This window comes from Pempheris klunzingeri, chromosome 7, assembly GCF_042242105.1.
Source record: "Pempheris klunzingeri isolate RE-2024b chromosome 7, fPemKlu1.hap1, whole genome shotgun sequence".
Taxonomy (NCBI): domain Eukaryota; kingdom Metazoa; phylum Chordata; class Actinopteri; order Acropomatiformes; family Pempheridae; genus Pempheris; species Pempheris klunzingeri.
Genome location: NC_092018.1, coordinates 22,443,948 through 22,464,485, shown reverse-complemented (window position 1 = coordinate 22,464,485; position 20,538 = coordinate 22,443,948). Strand labels below are relative to the sequence as shown.

The 20,538-nt window shown below is 43.2% G+C and overlaps 1 protein-coding gene across 1 annotated transcript; it reads left to right on the top strand.

The window, feature by feature from the left end:
• Positions 1–2,304: 2,304 nt before the first annotated feature.
• Positions 2,305–20,304, top strand: LOC139204501 (olfactomedin-like protein 2A). Its single transcript, XM_070834537.1, has 8 exons — positions 2,305–2,477; positions 9,872–10,135; positions 10,935–11,042; positions 11,154–11,330; positions 11,664–11,910; positions 14,458–14,757; positions 15,159–15,344; positions 18,034–20,304. Exons 1-8 carry the CDS (start codon positions 2,409–2,411, stop codon positions 18,636–18,638), a joined length of 1,956 nt encoding a protein of 651 aa, XP_070690638.1. The 5' UTR covers positions 2,305–2,408; the 3' UTR covers positions 18,639–20,304.
• The last annotated feature ends 234 nt before the right edge of the window (positions 20,305–20,538 follow it).

Below are 20,538 nucleotides of genomic sequence, written 5' to 3'. Positions count from 1 at the left end.
TATGTATTCTCTGGGTAAGCCATGAAGACTGATGAATCATCTCATGATGTAGAACAGCCTGCCACTGACACAGCTCCATTTCTATGGCTAACATAGAAACGTTGATGTGTCAATCAATCAATCAATCAATCAATCTTTATTCAGCGTTATCTCAAGACCTTTTCCATAAAGAGCAGGTCTAGACCAAACTCTTTAATTAAGAGAGAGACCCAACGATTCAGGAATTCAACATTAAGGATTCAAGAATCCCCACATGAGCAAGCAAGTGTAAGGAGAATAAATTAAGACTGCCTGTTGGGATAGATTAAAAGTTAGTGTCCCTCCGTGTCCCCCTGTCCCACAGCTCTTCCCCACCAGGCTGGAAGACTAACCAGACGTAGCTGCAGCTGCCCAGCTGGCAGGTGATCGCATCATTGTGTTTGGTAATACTGACTACTAAAGCTTCACTGTAAGGTTAGCTGTCCTTTAAGACATGATCTTGTGGCCATGTCACCTTAATGATCTCAGATTCATGGTGACACTGTGTGTTGTGTATATATATACACTACTCACTAAAAGTTAGGGATATTCGACTTTCAGGTGAAATATATGGAAAATGTAAAAAGTGAATGCTACAGTGATATTATATCATGAAAGTAGGACATTTAAGTAGAAGCATGCACTGGTCATTTCTTCATCTTAAACTATTTATTGAAAGAAAATCTAACAACAGTGGTAGGTATACCACAACAAAAATTTTCAGTGGGATGTGGCCAAAGGACGTCCACTCCTCTCCTTTCTGTGACTCTTCCAGTCACTCTGTATCACTGTTACAACCTCCTGATGACACTCTGTGACCCTCTAAGCTCAGTGAACACCTCCGTCTGAGGACTTCCTGTTTGAAGCCTCGCAATGGCGAGGTGCTGCTGATCAGTTGTTAGGTGTCGTCTTGGTCTCATGATGTCAGAATGTGAACAGCACGATGAGGAGGACTGTTTAAATACCAATTCTAACTGAAGCAGGAAATGTATTGGTGGATTCATGGATCAAACCTGTTGTGAATGTTGCTGTTAAGCTTCTTGTTAGAGAACAGCAACTTGTGCAGAAAGTACTGAAACACTGAACAGTTGGACATGTGCATTCAAAAGTTTAGAGAAGGTCACATTAAGTTCACCTGGAAAGGTTAGAATGCATTTTAGGTTCATCCTGAAATTTCACCTGAAAGCCGAATATCCCTAACTTTTTGTGAGTAGTGCGTATATATATATACCAACATGGATGTGTAGTTGTGATCAAATTACCACAAAGCAAAAGCACAGAAAGAACTAGGCATTACTCAGAAACTAGGAGAGACAGGGGGCCCTGGGGAGCCTACTGCAGGTTCATCTGGTCATGGTTCCCCATCACTAGACACAAGCACACTGATTTCAGCTGGATTCTGAAGCTGGGTGTGTTGTGTTTGTGTCCAGTCTCTTGCTTGACCGTGATGCTGACCAGAAAATCTTTTCTGCCAAATGCCATAACGCTTTTTAACAAGTCTACTCTGGCTGGCAGAGAGCTCTCAGCACCCTCTGCTATTTAACAAATATGTATTTCTGTTCTTTAACGTGCACTATAGTTTTTAGTTTATTTTATTTTATTTAACTCGCACTTTGGTTTTAATCTTTTTATCAGTTTATCTGCTTATTTATTGTTGTATTCATGGTGGTGGTCACTTTTACTCACTTTTGCTCTTTGGCTGCTGTAGCACCAGAATTTCCCCTCTGGGATCAATAAAGTATTTCTATCTATCTATCTATCTATCTATCTATCTATCTGTCTGTCTCTGTGCTCACTGTGGGATTGGAGTTGCCCAGTGACTGGCCAGCTGATGGCGCCCTCCACATTACTAATGGGTCCCTCTGAAACGGCCTCTCCGTTTCATCACGCTTCTAAACATATAACACTGACACTGTTCAAGGTGTGGCATTGTGTGCTCTGAATTACTGAGCAAGTGTGTAAAATACGCACATAATGTCATTTAATACAATATGGAATAATGCAAGACTTATATTGTTCTGGTCAAATCCCGCCGTCCTACAGAGACCGAATACACACTGAGTGCGTGTATGTGCGTGTGTGTGTGTGTGTGTGTGTGTGTGTGTGTGTGTGTGTGTGTGTGTGTGGAAACCCCTCCCCTCAGCGGAGGACAGCGGATGGCAGATGATGCGCACTGTGCGCCGGGTTGAGGACGGAGCGCGCGGCGCGGACAGTGCGCACACACTCGATCCCCACACACCGACGGACGGACAGAGACCGCAAGAACCTCCCTGTGTTAGAGGGAAATGGGAGTTACAGTATCCGCGCTGCTTTGCCCTATGGACTGAACACAGTGCCTTTCGCTTTTTTGGGGATTTTTGAACTTCACGTCCAGACGCTCGGGTGAGAAAATGTGGAGATACACGAACTTGTTGGCCTGTCTGCTGGTTTTATGCAAGGATGCGTCTTCACAGAGTAAGGTAAGAGAGAGCACGTTTGTTTCTCCAAACTAATGTTCACTCCATCTTCCAGGATTTTTGTTTTTGCGTTTTTATTGCACTTGTGTTGAAACAAGGGTTGTCCAGGCTCCTTAACCATGTTTTATCCCAGCAGATCCTGTCATCTCACCCTCCACTCTTATCCTGCTCAGCCTCACCTCTTACCTGCTTCATGTTCTGCGTCATGGTACCTCTGCTTCACACAAATTAGTGACTTGACGGGTACATTTCCCCAAGCCAGACCTGTAAATTTACTGTCTAAAGCCAGCAGATGGTCCAGGTTATATGCCACTGTTTATGGCAGGGGGTAATCCTCCCTATGAGGGCTTTTGTGTGACACGAGTAACAATCGGTTCATGTAATGATACCTCCAGTGTGTTCAGGCCTGATGCCAGCAAAGTGTGGGAGAGATGGCACTCAGTGGAGTAACAGTAATATCTGGCTGCCCTTGTTTGTACAGCTGCTGGACTCCAGTAACCCCTCACTCTCCTTCAGTCTAATCAAGCTCTCCACACACACACACACACACACACACACACACACACACACACACACACACCCCACCAGAACATAAAACACATGCACAATACACATTACATATGAAGACCAGGGGCTTGGTCGCACATTTAGGGCCAAGTATGGTGTGTGACTCTCAGCGATTGTCTGCTCTGGATCCACTCAGAGGCCAAATCAGCAGCGGTGCATGTCGGTGAAGAGTAAACACAGTGATAGTGAGTGGTATTCATGGTGGAGGTAGTGGGAGCAGTGCTGTTTGCGGTTCTATTAATTACAAACACTGCTAGAAACAGCACGCGGCAGAGTTAGTATTTGTAAAAGTATGCGTGTCATGTTATGGGGTCAAAACTATGTGGACACCCTGTACCTGGTTTGTTCTAGACACATTAGTTCCAACGAAGGGAAATCTGAATGCTACAGTTTAGAACCTTTTAGCTAAAGAGTGCTTCCAACTTTGTGACAACAGCGTATGTTCACTAAAGGCGGAGAGGACATGGTTTTCCTCAGTTTAAAGTAGCTGAACCTGACTGGCCTGCGCAGAGCCCTGACCTCAGCCCCACCCAACACCTCTGGGATGAGCCGGAGCATCAGCTGAGGGCCAGACTTTATAACCCTTCATCAGTGTTGGACCCCCACTAAAGCTCTTATGGTCGAGCGGAATGGCCTGAAACCAGAACAAATGAGGGCAGCAGCACATTAATGCCCACATTGCGGTCACATATGCCGGGAATGTTTGGCTGTCCACATACTTTTAGCCATGTAGTGTGAATGTAGGAAGAAGTAGTGATGGAAGCAGTAGTGTCAGTGTAACTGGTTGCACGTGAAGCCACCCGGGGCATAAGTGATGATAATATATCTAAAAGTAGAAGCAGCATCAGTAGTATGGAGTATGGAAACAATAGCAGTTGTCTTAGCAGTGGTAGGAACTGTAACTGTGGTAGTTTTGATACCAGTAGTAGCAGTTGTAGTCACAGCAGTAACTCTAGGACAGTAGCTGGAGCTGCAACAGTGGTGATAACAGTGATACGGTGGGAACAGTATTGTAGTAGAGCTGTGTCGTCTTTATTGGTGGTTTACAAAGTGCGGCTATGAGGTGAAACATTTCATAGAATGATTTTATGAAAGCCTTTACGAGGCTAATTATAGTTGTTGTGCACTGGTGTTGTGATGACGTGAAATATCCTTCTGCTTATTCTAATTGACCAGGGACTGATTTGACCAATAACCTTTTTTTTTTTACTCATATTAAGTATGAGATTTAAATAAGAACTCCCCAACCTGATGAGAAGTTTGTTTTCTTCTGAAGTTCCTCGATTGTCAGGCTGGAAAAGCATTTCTGCAATAATTTATCAATAGAATTGTGCACAAGAGGGGGGGGGGGGGGGCGACCTGGTGTTAAATGCACAAGGATATTAATGATTAATCAGATAAGGATGTCACATTAGAACGAGCTAAAGGTTTTTCAGTAAATCAATCAATCTTTATTCATATAGGGCCAATTCCTCCATCCAAATCGACTGTGTTGCAGCTTTACATCCTCACATTATGTCATGTATCTATCCTCGCACTGCTCCTCATCGCGCAGCAGCGTCACAGCTCCAGTCTGGAGACGCCCAGTCATAGTCTCTGTAGCCAGAGTGGTGGCACTGGCATTAATGAGAGACAAAGCGAGCTTAGAGGAGGGCACGGAGGGTAGCAGAGGGTGGCGTGGGAACTAGCAGCGTGTGCACCTGCTTTGTGTTTTGGTTGTAAACAAACCCGAGAACAATCATTGGAAGGTCAACGGGGGCCCAGAGAGAAGGAGCCAGCAGACTGGGATGGTCCTCGGTGAAACAGCCCTACAGTCACAGAGACGGGGCTTGATCATAAAGAATGCGGTCGCTCACAGGTGCGACTCGTAGCCTCAAGTGATTGCCACAATGCACAGAAATGGCATTTTGTCATGCCGTGTTATGCCAACGTGACTTCATTTAATTGGGGATGTCACATGGGGTTTGATGAAGGGTCAACATAATGAGTCTGCAGAGAGTCGAGCCTCTCTGTTTGTGGTTAAAACAAGCCGTTGGAAATGTTAGAGAGTAATACCTCATTCACTCTGAGGCAATGACCCAGGGAAAAACTGCTTGTGGTGTCGGTTTGAACAGGTCAGCGGTCGCTCTCGCTCCCAGGTGCGCGACCCTACGCACGAGCAGGGTTTTACACAGGTCTTACTTCGCTCAGCTTCTGCACAAAATGGTCAACATGGATATGTGTAGGCCGGTGACCTGGATAGATTATGAGGGTGACTTCTATCTTCCTCGTGCACGATTTGGACTGTTCTTGATTCTTGACATACAATGCACGAACTAAGTCAAAGATCTACCATTAAAGTGACATGTTTGTCTGTACAATTTATAAAACTGCTGTTTTTTTTTTTTTATCGGCATATTATAAGGGTCCATAGCGAATTAAAGTTAGAAGTAAAAGAGAAGTGGATGGGCTTACAGGCCAAAAATCTTATCACAAGCTGTTAAACCACAGCCTGGTTTTATTACACACTCCACGTATTCCCAAATGGTGCATTTGGGAGCATCTTGGCCTTTCTTTTTCTCAGACTTCTATGTCCGCAGATAATTCTGGCTTTTTTTTCTCTCGCTGTAAAATTCCTTAATCCTTAAGAACAAGATTTATGATCGCAGGTACGTTTCAAATGTAATGTGTCTCTGTCTGCAGCATATGTCCTGACTGGTTGTGTTAAGTGTTGGGTAACCTCTCTCAGGCACCATTTCCCTGCGGCCCTGACCTTTTATGGACTCTATGGGCTCTTACGTCCTGCCGTATCCTGCTTACAAATGTGGATGACTAAATTATGACGTGCCTAAAATCATTCATTTAAAAAGGCAACGTAAAACCCTTAAGTTCTCTTGTTGACATATTAAAGTTGGGGTGGTGAATCAGGGTGCATCTTCCAGCACACTGAAGTTCCAGGTTCAAACATCCAATGAACACTCGTTTTTTTTTTTTTACCTGTCACTAAAACCTCCACAGGCTGTCTGCAAACCTTACAGAGGCAGCAGAGCTCCAGGAGATGACTGCACCTGGCCAAGAAATAACCTTTCATAAAGCCACAAAATATCATTTTTACACCCCTGTGCTTGCACATACATTCTCCCCCTTGCATGTGTGTGTTCGCTCCAGGTACGACAGCTTCCTCCCACAGTCCAAAGACGTGCAGGTTAGGTTAATTGGTGTTAATAGGTTTGAATGTGAGTATGAATGGTTGTCTTGTCTCTGTGTGTCGGCCCTGTGATTGACTGGCGACCAGTCTAGGGTGTACCCCACCTTTCGCCCAACTGGGATGTCAACTGGGATTGGCTCCAGCCCCTCCACGACCCTTAAGGATAAGCGGTATATGAATTTTTTTACCTAAGAACAGAGCCAGTGCTGTTTGTAGCCTTGTATTTAACAGACTGATATGAGAGATATTTAATCATTTTTGTTTGCTTAAGTACAGTATCACTGAGCAGTGATAAACTCTACAGCTTTTTAACATCTCCCATAAACATCTGCTGTATAAAATCATCTGGGAAGAGGCACTGGCAACATCTGTCATTCCAGTCGTAGCTGCGGTCTCCAGACACACACTTAGTGAGTGTCTCTTTATGCTTATGAGCGGATTATTTTAGTATGTGGGTTTTATTAGCGAGCCATATCGACAAGCTTGATTCATATTTGTGTGTTTTCAGTGGATCATTAAAACAGAAAATATGTAAAGTCCTGTTTTCCAGAGACCTGTGATGTTGCCGTGGCTGGAGAGAGAGATACTTCCTATCAGTAACGCATTAAGTCCTTCTGTATTTTCATACAGTGATTTCATAAAGGATGATATACATTGGTCTTTTTCTCATTTTTGTGCCATGATGTGCCGTGATGACTTAAAAGACTGGACACATGCACAGACCCAGCAGGAATGTAGATGTGTACCCCCAAAAGCAGCGAGTGCTTGATAGCTAATTAACATCCCCGTGCTAATGCCAGTGTTTTTGTTTATACTCTGAGCCACTGACCTCGTGTTTCATCTCCAGACTGAAAGCTTTAATAGAATTCCCCCCTTTGTATCAAGTTAATCTTTACAGTGGCACACTGAGACTGTTTATCATAAGCACCGCTAATTAGAGGAAAAAAAATCAGACGGACTCTTTGGACTGGAATGTGAACCCCAGTTTTGGTCCTCAGTACCCTTGACAGGAGATGATGTGGAATTTAAAAGGATAGTCCTGCCTTCAAAATCACCAGCTTGGTAGGCTCAAGCCTGGCTAGAATTGGTGTTCATGGAGCCCTTTGGTGCATTTGTGTGTAACTAGGTCAAAAAGCAATAAGTGGGGCGGTCGAATTAGCTGCAGGTCAAAACAGGAATCCCGGCACTATTGTTTGTCTTTGAAGGATGGAACATGCAGCTCAACGTTTGAGCTTTGCCACAGGACACCTACACTGCCTGCCCTCTTCATCACACAGCTAGCTGTCCCAGTGATTGCCAGCTGGCACGGCACTTAAAGGAGAGGATATCCTTGTTTATACGAACAAGGCTGCAGATACAACAGGTCACTGCTACTGAAACACAGACGTTAAATCTGAGGCTAATAAATTCAGCAGCCATTGTGTAAAACATCATGTGTTTTTAGCAATTGCAAGCACAATTGGGGTTTCACTTCATCACTGTCAGGGTGTATTAGTTGTTAAAGGCCGCAGTGGTTGATCTAATAGAGCTCTGCAGCGTGCAGGCTCTTTTCCTCCCATTGTGCAGACATGAGTTCATGTTTGAGCCCTGTTCTTTTTGACCTGAAACTTGACTGCACTTGAGAGGTCAAAGCCAAAGACCCAAAGCTCAAAGCATGCGTTAAATACTCTGTACTCGTAATTATTAGCACTCTTAATTGTGTTGCCTGTTCTCATGCTGATAGGTCAGCTTAGCATGAGATGTTGGTCGGTCAGTTATGCATACCAACACATGTGATTTGACAGGAGCAGGATGCAGCTGCTCTGATTGGCAGAATGATTCAGATATTTCAAGATAGGATGCTGCCAAATCTTTCTCTTGCAGTGAAGCCTGCGAAGTGGCTTAGTCCCTCTTGACTAGACAAAACAAGACGGACTAAAGTACATCTGGCTGGGATTCCTCTGACTTCTCCAATGTAAAGCAACATAGCAGCTGATGTTGCTATGCAGCAGTCACTGTTTGGCTGAGGTTGAACAATGCAGCTCAGCAGGGCCGTAGTCAGAGCCTCTACTAAAGAAGTTTAATCTGCTAATCCACTCTGTTTTCATGTGGCTGTAGGATTTGTCAACCTGCTGCCTTTTCGCTTGACATGGGTCAGGATTGGCCCGGCTCTCCACACAGGAGTCCTGCCCCATATCAGACCCCCTCCCAGTACGTCTGCAGTAATGGAGGGAAAAGCACGCCACCCTCCACATCTTCCCCCATCACTCAGCCTGCATTCCTCCACTAATGAGCCCACTCCACCTCCACCTCCACCCTTCTTCCCCTTTACCACCAGCCTGCTGCTGCCCCGCTAAAAGACTTCTGAAATTGTTAAAGTTCTAACTATGGAAAACCATCAACGAATTTAACACACAAAGCCATACCTTCTTCACTCTGTTCCTGCATGGTCACGGTCATGTATATTATATATATCGTATATTCTGAGAATGCTACCTCCCAGCTTTAGTCACATGAGGACAGGAGCACAGCACGTTAATGAACAGTATGTGCTGCTAAAGTCTCCTCCCAATAAAAGTGATAGCACATGTGCACCCATCCTGCAGTTTATAGAGGTCCCTAAATCTCACCAGGGAGAGATGACAGTCCAAACCTCCTCCCACACATTATCCAGCAGTCATGACTCCAAACGATGAAACTAAGCTCCCCAGATGCACGGTGCGTCCTTACTGGCTATCACATGAGAGATAGCCAGTAAGGAACCAAACCAGCTCTATGAATAGTACGCTGCTATTACTACGAAAAGCTGAGTGGTTATGAACATGTCAGGAGCCCTTTGAAAGGACATAGCTGTTGAAAACCAATATACAAACCTAACCTACAAGGTTTCAATCTCTTGAACTAGCCCACCTTTCCCCATGAAATAGTCTTCACAGAGTCCTCTGACGTCTTTATTCTGCCAACTTACCATCATCACCAGAACATTTAATCAGTTATGCAATAAATCTGTGTAAATAAATTCTTGTGTGAAAGCTATCTCTACTGTGTGCCAGCTTGCACTTGTCTCACATAGGAAGAGTTTGGTTTGTGTGCTCAGGCTGCCATGCATTGCTTCCTGTTTATTAAGTAAGCCATGACAACGGTCTGCCAAAATTCTGTCATCATACATGGCAGCCAAAGGCCGACTGGTGATGCAGGAGTCTTATGAGTCGTGTTTGCCTCGGAGGCTTCCTCTGAGTCACACCAGCTAACATTCAAAAGAGGGGAAGCATGTGCTTATTTTTCAGGATCACTTTCCTTCCCTTGTTTTTAATTCCCCCACAATAAAAAGTGGAGTTATTATTCATGGAGCTCGGCAGGGGATAAACTAATGGAATAGATGACTGGAAGGAACAGCACATCTCAGTATATACCTTTAAAAAAAAACTGCCACACTCTTTGGGTTTAGATAAATAAACAGAGCAGTCCAGGTCATTGATATCCATGTCTGATTTGTTCAATTCTTGCACAGCCCTGAAGCTGCGTGTTTACAATACTACCACGATAAAGAGACATTTTCACCTCATGTGGCTTACTATGTGCACAAAAACAACAGGATAATTATAGCGACAAGAACTTCTTTGTGTGTATTTGAAAACGGGACAATTCACATTCTGTCTTCCAGATCTTTGGGGAGACTGAGCCTGTTCGGATGACATCAGAGGGCTCAGACTGCCGCTGTAAGTGCATCATGCGCCCTCTAAGCAAGGATGCCTGCCTGCGGCTGCGGAGCGGCAGTGTACGTGTGGAGGATTTCTACACGGTGGAGACAGTCAGCTCCGGATCTGATTGCAAGTGCTCATGCACGGCGCCGCCCTCCTCCCTCAACCCCTGTGAGAATGAGTGGAAGATGGAAAAGCTCAAGAAACAGGCCCCTGAGTTACTGAAGGTGAGGAACGCTGAAACTTTAAGTCACAATGTGTGAAATATGTACGTGGTCATTGCATCTGTCGAGTTACTCTGATTGCATCAATTTTTAGGGTTTGGGGTTTGGGGTTAGGTTCCACGATTCCACGCTACATAAATTTGTAGTCTGTTTATTGCTTGCAACATATTTCACCATGAGGAGTTGCCAAAGTCAGAAATGTTAATTGAACTGCTAATTTAAAAGAAAGAACATGAAATCAATACCCTGCAGTCTAAGCGCTTGATCCTCTCAGAGTGCTTGTAAAGTAGAACTAAAAGAAAATCATTGGTGAAATGAAAAAAGTCCCTGCAAATTAAAAGCTTGAGAGGTCCTTCTTCAACTGTCTGTGACCTGGGTGTAGTTGTCGGTCATCTCCTTTGTGAACACATCAGCACACCTCTGCATGTACCAAAAGCACACTCTCATTTTTCACAGACAGGAGAAGCACGCTATGTACCATATGAAGAAAACAGTACTTCCAGATGTTATATATGGCTCCACTAAGCTAAAGATTAACCCAAGAAATCTTTGAATGAAGTGATTACGTTGAAAAGGAAAGGTCAAAATGAATTAAGAAGGACTCTGAATGAACCCAAGACTCGGAGCGCTCAGCAGCCCATTGAGCTGAGTGCGGATGTCAATAGTGGTAATCACAGCAAATGTTTGGGAGGGCACTTAAGCTATTACGGTTGTGGGACTGAGGCACATAAAGCTGTCAAGTTTGTGTTCTGGAGATGGTGAATAACGCCAGTTCCTCTCCTTTTATGGCATAAATGAACAGCTCCAATCTATGGTGGACCTCCTCGAGGGAACTCTTTACAGCATGGATCTAATGAAAGTCCACTCCTACATCAACAAGGTGGTGTCTCAGATGAACACCCTAGAAGAGGTAGGCAAACAACCGTACTCATATCACTGTAAGAAAAGGGATGACTGTGCACATCACTTATGTCATTTGCTGGATGGCGATGACTGTGATGATAATGATGTTTTCTCGCAGACAATCAAGACAAACCTTACGCGAGACAATGAATTTGTTCGGGACAGCATGACGAGCCTCACCAACCAGTTTAAGAGATACGAGAACTACTCCAACATTATGATGAGCATCAAGAAAGAGATCTCCAGCCTCAGCCTTCAGCTGCTGCAGAAAGACTCCTCTGAGAGCAAAGCACAGGTTAGAGGAAACATTTTCTGTGCTTTTGTGTACACACCCTCACACCGAAATGACAGATTAGGCCAATTTCCAAAGACTCCCTGAATGACATATATGAGTGTTTTCAGCCCCCTCTATAGGAAAGATGAGGACCAGCCAAAAGCAAGGAACTAACATTACGTATGTGGCCAAAGTTAACATTGTGAAACCGTTGCAGTTTGACTATTTGGTTAACTTTAAGCAAAGATCACAGTTTAAAGTGGTATGTTAGTTATGGAGGCGAAGTTAGATCATTTATGTGACACAAGTTACATTAAAAGTGTCCTGACATCACCTGAATATCCCTTTTTTCAGGACACTAATGATGAGAAACCCAAGGAGGCTGTAAAAATGCCCAACAAGAAGACTCCTGCAGCCAAAGCCCCACCCAAACCGCCCAAAGAAAAGGTCATAAAGCCCAAGAAAGAGGTCATTAAGCCGGGGAAGCCGGTCAAGCCTGACCCTACAGCCAAAGCCAAGGTGGTTGGCCACCAGCCTGGAGTGGTGAGGGGTATTACATACTACAAGGCTGCCAAAACTGACGAGGACGAGCACAGAGGAGGTGAGAGTTTTCAGCTTGGCCAGGACACTGTGTATACTCTCCCAGCATCATGGTGTGTTCATAGAAAGCCACCCACTCTGAATGAAAGCAAACATTGGGCTCGCACCTCAACCGAGTTTGCACTCCTATCGGTGTGTGATCATCTGTGCGATCCACTGTAGGTGTTGAAAATGATCCTAATTAGTTTCTCCAGCAATGACCCCACATGGCACTTTGGCTGGATCAGGATCAGCCAGTAATCAGTTATAGAGCCAGACTCAATATCTTTGTTAGATGGATTCAGTTTCTAACAGAGAACAATGTAAAGTTTGCTGTGAATGTTGTTTTATGAAAGTGCGAGATAAGGCTGTAATTGTGTTGCAAACTTAACGCAGAAGCGCAAAGCAATAAAACAGATTGCTGTGTGGCACATAAGATCCCCTCAATGCAAGATTTATTCCGGTGTTGTTTTTAGCAAAGCTGGTCTAGCCGGTGCAGGATTGTATTGCTGGTGTGCATTCAGCGAGTCAGGAAATCCAAATCTTTTATTGATGAAATACATGGAGCTGATGGAATGCTGTCTCAGTGGAGTGCTGCCATGTCCATGTCGTGCCTCAGCTTCACTCCTCACAACAATGTGTGGGGACCCTCACCACTGCAGAGAAAACATTTCCTGACTCCTTCCAATCCTCTTTAAGTCTAGTTGAGTGAATAGGTATGCTGCGTTTGCTTAAGGCACACGCACATAACACTGTCAGACCGTGTGTTCTGCCATGTATGTGAACCTCAGCGAGCTCAGCCACCCTTGTCAAATTACTGAAACCAGTCAGCTGCATTTCCATAATCTCTGGCAAAGAGCAGGATGCAGGAACCTTTATTCATTCAGGGAAAGTTAATACACCTTCAAGCTTCTTCCTGAAATGCCTCTTTTTAAATTCATTTTACTGGGAACCGGAAACTGAAGAGGAAAGCGCCAAACACTTGTTTTACTTGCTCACACTCATTTTACCAGCTGACAAACTCTTATTAGTTAGCAGCCTAGATTACATCTTGACAACTGTTCACATTTGTAAGCCAGTGGCGATCTTGCAGAGGTTGCATTACTGTTGCGTGATGATACGGTAAGAAGTGCAGATCGGTTTAAAAAGCCTGCATGCATAATTAAACTAGAATGAACTACTTTAACAACAGTGAAAGAGTATGTGTTGTTTTTTTTTGTTCATTTTGAACAACCTAAAAGCAGTAATGTAAAGCAGAAAGGACTGGACATATGGACTAAAGCATGCAAAAACAGACATGTTCCCTCTAAGAAGTACTTAAATATCTTCATCACAGTATCAAAATGTTCAAAGGGGTCTTAGATCTGTATAATAGTAAAATAACTAAAGCAGTACCATGTGCATCCCATCTGCTTTACTGAGCATAGACGGATGTCAAGTCCGTTAATAATTAGCTGACATTCTCTTTCATGTGCTCTCCGCATAAGGGCATTAGCTACACTCAACCAATAATACAGTGGATATTACAGATTTGTTTCTTCACTTTGGTTTCTAAATTAGTCTAACATTTAATTCCAGGTACAATTTCAGATTCCTTAATAATGTTTAACGGCTTACTGTGTTTCTGAAATCTCCTACTATTAATTGTAAAAACCCTCTCAGATTCTTTTTTTTCTACTCCAGCCCCATCAGGTCCACGTGTTCAGAGTCTGTGTGTCAGGCACTGCTTTACTGTACCACCGCTGTAATCTCCTCACATCTGCCTGGCAGCACAGGACGTCAGAAGGAGAGGAGCAGACTCTCCCTCTGTTTAAGCCAGACCATGAGTGACTACTGAGGCCTGAAACTAGAAAACAAGAAGCAACAGATTCACCAATATGAGCTTTTGATAATGCATATTTGCCAAAAGATAAGGGGATTCAGTGCACTATTACAGCTGCGACTATAAAGACTGCATTGTATCTATGGCTCTCAGTGGAGAGCTTTAAGGTCTCAGTATGTCTGGAATGAGGTGTTTGTCTGATGCTCATTGTCAGTAAAAACCACGACCAAAGAATTCTGATGCATCTAGCTCCCATCTTTGTTAAAATCAAAAATGCTGCACCAGTAACTCTACTAAGACACCAGTTTAAAGTAAAAGACAGCAGAACAGGCTGGTCAGGAAGGAAAAGGAGAGAGAGGTTCAGAGATGAGAGGGGATGTTTTCTGTGTGCTGCATTGCTAATGTGCCGTCTTTGATGTGAACCTCTGAAACACAGCAGGCCATAATATGTGAAGAGGCCATATAATGATGTACTGTACAGTGAATGAAAGGTCTGAAAACCCCTTTTAAAAGTTTTAAAAGTTGACAATTGAGAGACAATGTCCCCACACACTAATACTAATACACTGTAATGTAGCTATCACTAAGAAGAAGAAGGAGCAGCCTGTTCAGTGTTACTCTACTCTATCACCACTTATTCTCAGACCTTGTTTGATATATTTTGATGAAAACTAGATTTGTATAATCTTAGATCGCTTCTCTATCTTCTCTCTGGTATGACATCACACTTCCTCTGCTTCCTCTCAGACCATTCTGCCAAAACGTACACGGTCCACCACATCACGGAAAACCAATCAGAGGATGGAGGCGCTGAAATGGTCCTGGAAACCATGGAGGCCACCGTGGCCGAACCCACTGCCACCACTGCAGTTCCCATCACTACATCTACTATCACCACTACAACTACTAGCACCACCACTGCCACCACTACGACACCCACCACTATCACCACACAGAGTACACCAGCTTCTGAAAGACCAGCTCCAACCATTGTGTTGGTGCTGGACAACTCCAACAACAACAGCCGGCCCTCTCTCCACAGAGCAGGTACGTGATAAATACCCCTGGTGGTCAGTGCTACAGAAGCCGCCCACATTGAGCCTGGGTCTGTTCGAGGTTTCTTCCCGTTAAAGGGGAGTTCTTCTTGCCACTGTTGCTCAATATAATCTAACATCTGATGCTGCTCATGTGGGCATTCTTGAATCCTTAATTTTGAATTCCTCAATCGTTGGGTCTCTCTCTAATTAAAGAGTTCGGTCTAGACCTGCTCTTTATGGAAAGCATCTTGATATAATGCTGTTGTGAATTGGCGCTATATAAATAAAGATTGATTGATTGATTGAATTTAGCAGCAGAGACGGGTGTAGGTTCACTCTGCCGAGAAATCTATACGCCCTAGTAATTGTCTCCCAAGCATGCATGTTGAATGTTCCGCTTGTCTCTTTCAGGTAAGATCCTCAACTGTGAAGGGACTCTAGCATCTATTGAGCAACCAGAGAAGCAGCACAGTTATGGGCGCAACGAGGGAGCCTGGATGAAGGATCCCCTGGCTAAAGACTCCAAGATCTACGTCACCAACTACTACTACGGCAACAACTTGGTGGAGTTCCGCAACCTGGACAACTTTAAGCAAGGTTTGCTTCAGCTGGTCTTTTTACCTTTTGAGAATTAAATATACTTACAGGTACATTATCTTTGGCTATTAATAGCCACAAAATATCAACACCGTCACCCTTAACAATAGGCTTCTTTAGAGAATACATGTTTGTCTCTGAAATAGCAGAAGTCTATCAGTCTACACTCAAGCACTGAAATACATTACATTCCTACATATAGAGTGCAAACCACCAAGTAACCCCATCCAACAAACTTAGAACAACACCCTTAGGCCACTACTAAGCAGTGGAGCATTGACTGTCCAAACAAACATAGCCTTATATGTCCTTATCCTGAGGCTCATTGGAAACTTGGGTTAATAAAGATAAAGTGACATGGCATTAAGATAAGAGTCCATAATTTAGCTCCAAGAAATCAAAGTTTGAAAATTAAGTAATTAGATTGAGCAGTATACGTTTTCAAACACCTATACCAATACTTTTTCATTGAAGTTATAAACATCAAACATTTAGATGTGGTCCTGTACACTGCAAAAACTCTATTTCTAAGTGAATAATATTATAGTTAGATTTAAAATCTAGTCTGACTGGTTTTGTGTATGTGCAGGATTATCCAGTGCTGACTATGAATGGTTGGTTGGCTCCATTTAAGTAAAAGTCACTTGCTGACTCTTAATTAGCAATTTTACCGTATTTTGGGTGATGTTCAGCTAATTACGGGGGACATGTCTATTACAGGTCCACCAGTATGCCCAGACAATTATTTGAAGTTCTTTAGTTTAAAGACAAAATCATCTCATTTCAAGCTTTAGTCTGGGTTTTGGCTTACATTTCAGTATATTTTCATCTTTATCTTGGGACAAAATATATAACTTCAAAGTTTAGACTTTTGTTCTCATGAGTTAATTTGTTTTCAACCTGTCACATTGCGTTGATAAAAATGGTGCTTCAGATAGTTGAAGTCTCATTCGATACAAGACGTCGTGTAATCTCTGAATTATCATGAGACTCAATAGTCTCTTGCAGAATGGCACATACTGTACAACTACAGCAGTGATTACGAATGTAATGTTTTATGGGTCTGAGGGGGTTAGGAGCTTCGTAAGAGGATTTTCACTGTTTACTGACTGACACGTTTTTCATCAACTCCAAACACAATAATTGCCCCAACATTTTGGTCTAACTCCAGTATCACTCTGATTTAATGTATAGATATGCATTTTCTCTAATAATGCAGTTGACACTGATTCATGCTGATTATTCAGTGAGCTCTGTGAGACGGATGAGATCTGTGGAATGTAGGTCTTGGTTGTTTCATGGCTCCAGTGGGTGGGAAAATCAACTCCTTCCACATCCAAATCAACTGAGGAATTGGATTACACTCTCTAAGAGAGTTAAGATGATCTCCCCTCACAGGATTTGGCTTGTTGATCTAGATGTGTTTGGACAATAGACTTTCTAAATGCACTTACATGTGAGGTGTCCTGCAGTGCGGTGAGCTCACAGCTGTGTGCGGATGACTAGGTATTTGGAGTGGCGGTGATGCCTGCTGTTCCCTGACATGTGCTCTGGCCCTTCCTTTGAACTGGGCACAGCGGAGAGGGATTAAGAGTGTGGGCTGGCCTTAGGGATGGGGATGGGGATGGGGATGGGGATGGTGGGAGGTGTTCTACGGCCCGTTGTTTTTGTCCTTCACTGGGCTTTCCATTTATTATCATTATCTAAATCAGACTTCCTGAGGTTGGAAGGTTAGGATAGCAGATAGGATGTGATTAGAAAATGACACCTACAGTACACAATGTGTTTGTTCAGGAGTGAACAGCTAAACAAACTGTGTCACTGTCACATGAAGCCAGTGTGTACACAGTCTGGCATTGTAAAAACATTGTCATTGGCTCTATGAGGGACATAGTATAAGCTTAGCACACACACCGCTGAATGTATCCAACTCCTAATAAGTAAAGGATAATGGATAAAACAGCACAACAGAGGGGTCTTGAACATCCTAAAGGGTTTACTTTATTTTGTGATAACAACCAGCGGGGTTTTATACTAAACACAGCAATCATTTGAAGTGTTTTAAAAGGATTTTATTACAAGTTAAATGTACCATAAGTTGGCCCCTCAGGACAGTCCTGCAGTACAAGTCAAATCTAAAGGAATTATAGAGGTCAGTTGCAGGTCGATCAATCCATCCCACAGGCTGTTGTAAGTCTACTTACAGAAGAAGTCATCATAGTTTTTTGAATGTTGTGCATAATGTTAAGTTTGTCCGGCTGATTTGTTAGGGCAAAACAAAAAGAGATACCTCCCCTCCCAACAAGAAATAAGATAGCTAAGTGACGCCAGATAAATGAAGGCAAGTCACTTCAATTCCATCAGTCAGTCCAAATTTTGAGTGAAGTCTCAAGTGTACAGCCCTGCTGTAAAAAAAAAAGAAATGATACAAGGCAAAATCAACAGGACTTCTGGAATGAGGTGTAACCTGGTCATGGATAAGCATGAACATAGTGTGATGTCTGGGGTGATAATAGACTCATCCACATGGGCAGTTACAGGTCATGATGGAGTGAAGCAGTTGCTTCAGAGGTGAAACAGTGGTCTGTTTTGTGCAACAGAGTGTGCTCGTTGGCAATTGAGAGTTGAGTATTCACCCATGCCTTGTGATAAACAGGGTAATTTAACGTAATCTTCTTATTTATTCTAGGCAGATGGAGCAACCTTTTTAAGCTGCCTTACAACTGGATAGGCACAGGCCATGTGGTTTATAACGGAGCCTTCTACTACAACAGAGCCTTCACCAAGAACATCATCAAGTATGATCTGAGGATGCGATATGTGGCGGCCTGGACGCTGCTGCATGACGTGGTTTACGAGGACACCACCCCCTGGAAATGGAGGGGGCACTCGGACATTGACTTTGCAGTGGACGAAAGCGGCCTGTGGGTGATCTATCCTTCCATGGACTACGACTACAACCAGCAAGAGGTGATCATCATCAGTAAACTGGACCCCGGAGACCTGTCATTGAAAAAGGAAACAACCTGGAGGACAAGTCTCAAGCGGAACTCCTACGGGAACTGCTTCATCATCTGTGGCGTCTTGTACGCCGTCAATGTGTACAACCAAAAGGAAGGTGAGGTGAACTATGCTTATGACACCCACACCAACACTGCAGCCATCCCACGTCTGCCGTTCACCAATGAGTACTCCTTCACCACCCAGATTGACTACAACCCCAAGGAGAAGGTTTTGTATGCCTGGGACAATGGCCATCAGCTCACATATCGGGTAAACTTTGTCGACCAGTGAGCACAGCTACTTTGGGCCTGCCTTGTATGTCACCTAACTAGAAAAAAGATGCTCAGTATAGAGGCAGCCATATGGGACACAGCCGGACAAAGGATGAACCTACACCAGCCTTCCATTACCAATGCATGCTATTCAAACACCTGACCTCACAGTGCATCAAACATACATGTCTCAAATGTGTATTGGGATGAGACTGTACGATATGTCAATAGAATGGACAGGGGACAGTGGAAATAATCTCACAGGTTGAGTCAAATCTAAACTTTCAGACTTCAAAGAAATCACAGATCTCTTTATACGTTCATTTATGAAATGTCAGCAGGCTGGCTAACTAGCAAGACAGATGGCTAGCTATAAATGGTTTAAATTCACATTAAAACCTTAATATTCCACTGTACACATCATAGATGATGACAGGAACATTACTCATTACTCATACAGGTTACTCATTTCTGAGATACTTACAGTATGTCAATAAATTGACCATTTGTGGGAAAAGGCTTCAATGTGTGAGCTGTTTATGCAAACCATCATGGCAGTGCTGAACGGAAAGAGCAGCACAAAACAAGCATGGTTTCAGACAACAGTTATGAGACAAGAGCCAAGGTGCAAGTACATCTCCTAGATAAACTGTGACAATTTGCTCCGCTAATGAACAGGAGCTACTGTGTCCGTGATTGTGACCATCTGGATAGAAAGATAGACAGCAAATACTGCAGCTTGCGGGCTGCACAGTTCTGCAAGTAGTCACTATGTCTTCAAACCTCTCGCACTGCCAGATTCACGAGAACTTTGCTCTGAGCATTAACGTGCGATTGGGCCAAGCGAGAAGTGTCCCAAAACTTCGGCTTAACCAATGAGATTATTTCTGCCTCCAGTCGTGAGAAATGTTAGTCAGACCAAACTATCAGCTGTTGTTTCACTTGCCCGTCTACTCCATCCTATCATCACGCACTTTGATCATGAATCTGCTTAGATTATTATTCCGGCCTCCCTATGCTTCCTGTCTCTTAACCATTGATGTTGTTTTGAGGGATGTCTTGAATATAATATGAACTCCAAAAACAAAACAATGTAAACGTGTGTCATCGATTTTTTAAAAAAAATATTTACATGAATTCATTTGACAGTATCATACAGCGTTTTTATAATTTTCATATTGTTGAATTTCTGTGTTGTATAAATGTATGCAGCTTTTTATTGTTAATAGCATTTGTATAACCACTGCATTTGTTGTAATTAATGACTATTTGAACATTTTCACCTCAGTGGAAATGAACAACCATGATCAGATATGCTAATACAAAACGTGGACTGTATTATTAGCTGTGATATCTTCAATAATGGACTCCATAAACCATGACTGCTTTTATTTTGACTACAACTGCCAATACTGTGTGAGGCACAGGATGGTAAGCTTTAAGACGCACGAGGGAACTCTTACAGGACTTCAAAGTGTTGTTTTGGTCTGGTACACCATTCACGATTCACAATGATTCACATTTTTCTGCCTGTTTTTTAATTATCAGGAGTGTTTTGTTAAGTTTATTCATAAATGTCATGCTGATAGCATGATATTAAGAGATTATTTTCAACTGCAAAGTCTTTATACATGAATGATAATTTCACAAAATGTAACACAACACTTTAAACCAGCGTGTGTGTGTGTTTGTGCTATGAAATAAACTTTCCATGATAAAAATGTGTTGTGAGCCTTATAGTCTGGGCCAGTGACCCAGTAAACGCTATGGGAAAGCAGTACTCGTCTTGTCCGCCTCGTGTTGAAGGGATGATGACCAATGACTCAGTTCTTCTGATTTCTGGATAACAAAGCTCTCATGAGCTGTGTTTAGTTCTGGAGTAAAGGTCACCATGCTCTGCTTGATCTCAATCCCAAAAT

Excerpts from the sequence above, each read along its gene's own strand:
- LOC139204501 (XM_070834537.1), top strand. The coding sequence starts at position 2,409 with ATGTGGAGATACACGAACTTGTTGGCCTGTCTGCTGGTTTTATGCAAG. Across the intron at positions 11,331-11,663 it reads CCTCTGAGAGCAAAGCACAG|GACACTAATGATGAGAAACC; the intron begins GTTAGAGGAAAC and ends CCCTTTTTTCAG. Across the intron at positions 14,758-15,158 it reads GCCCTCTCTCCACAGAGCAG|GTAAGATCCTCAACTGTGAA; the intron begins GTACGTGATAAA and ends TGTCTCTTTCAG.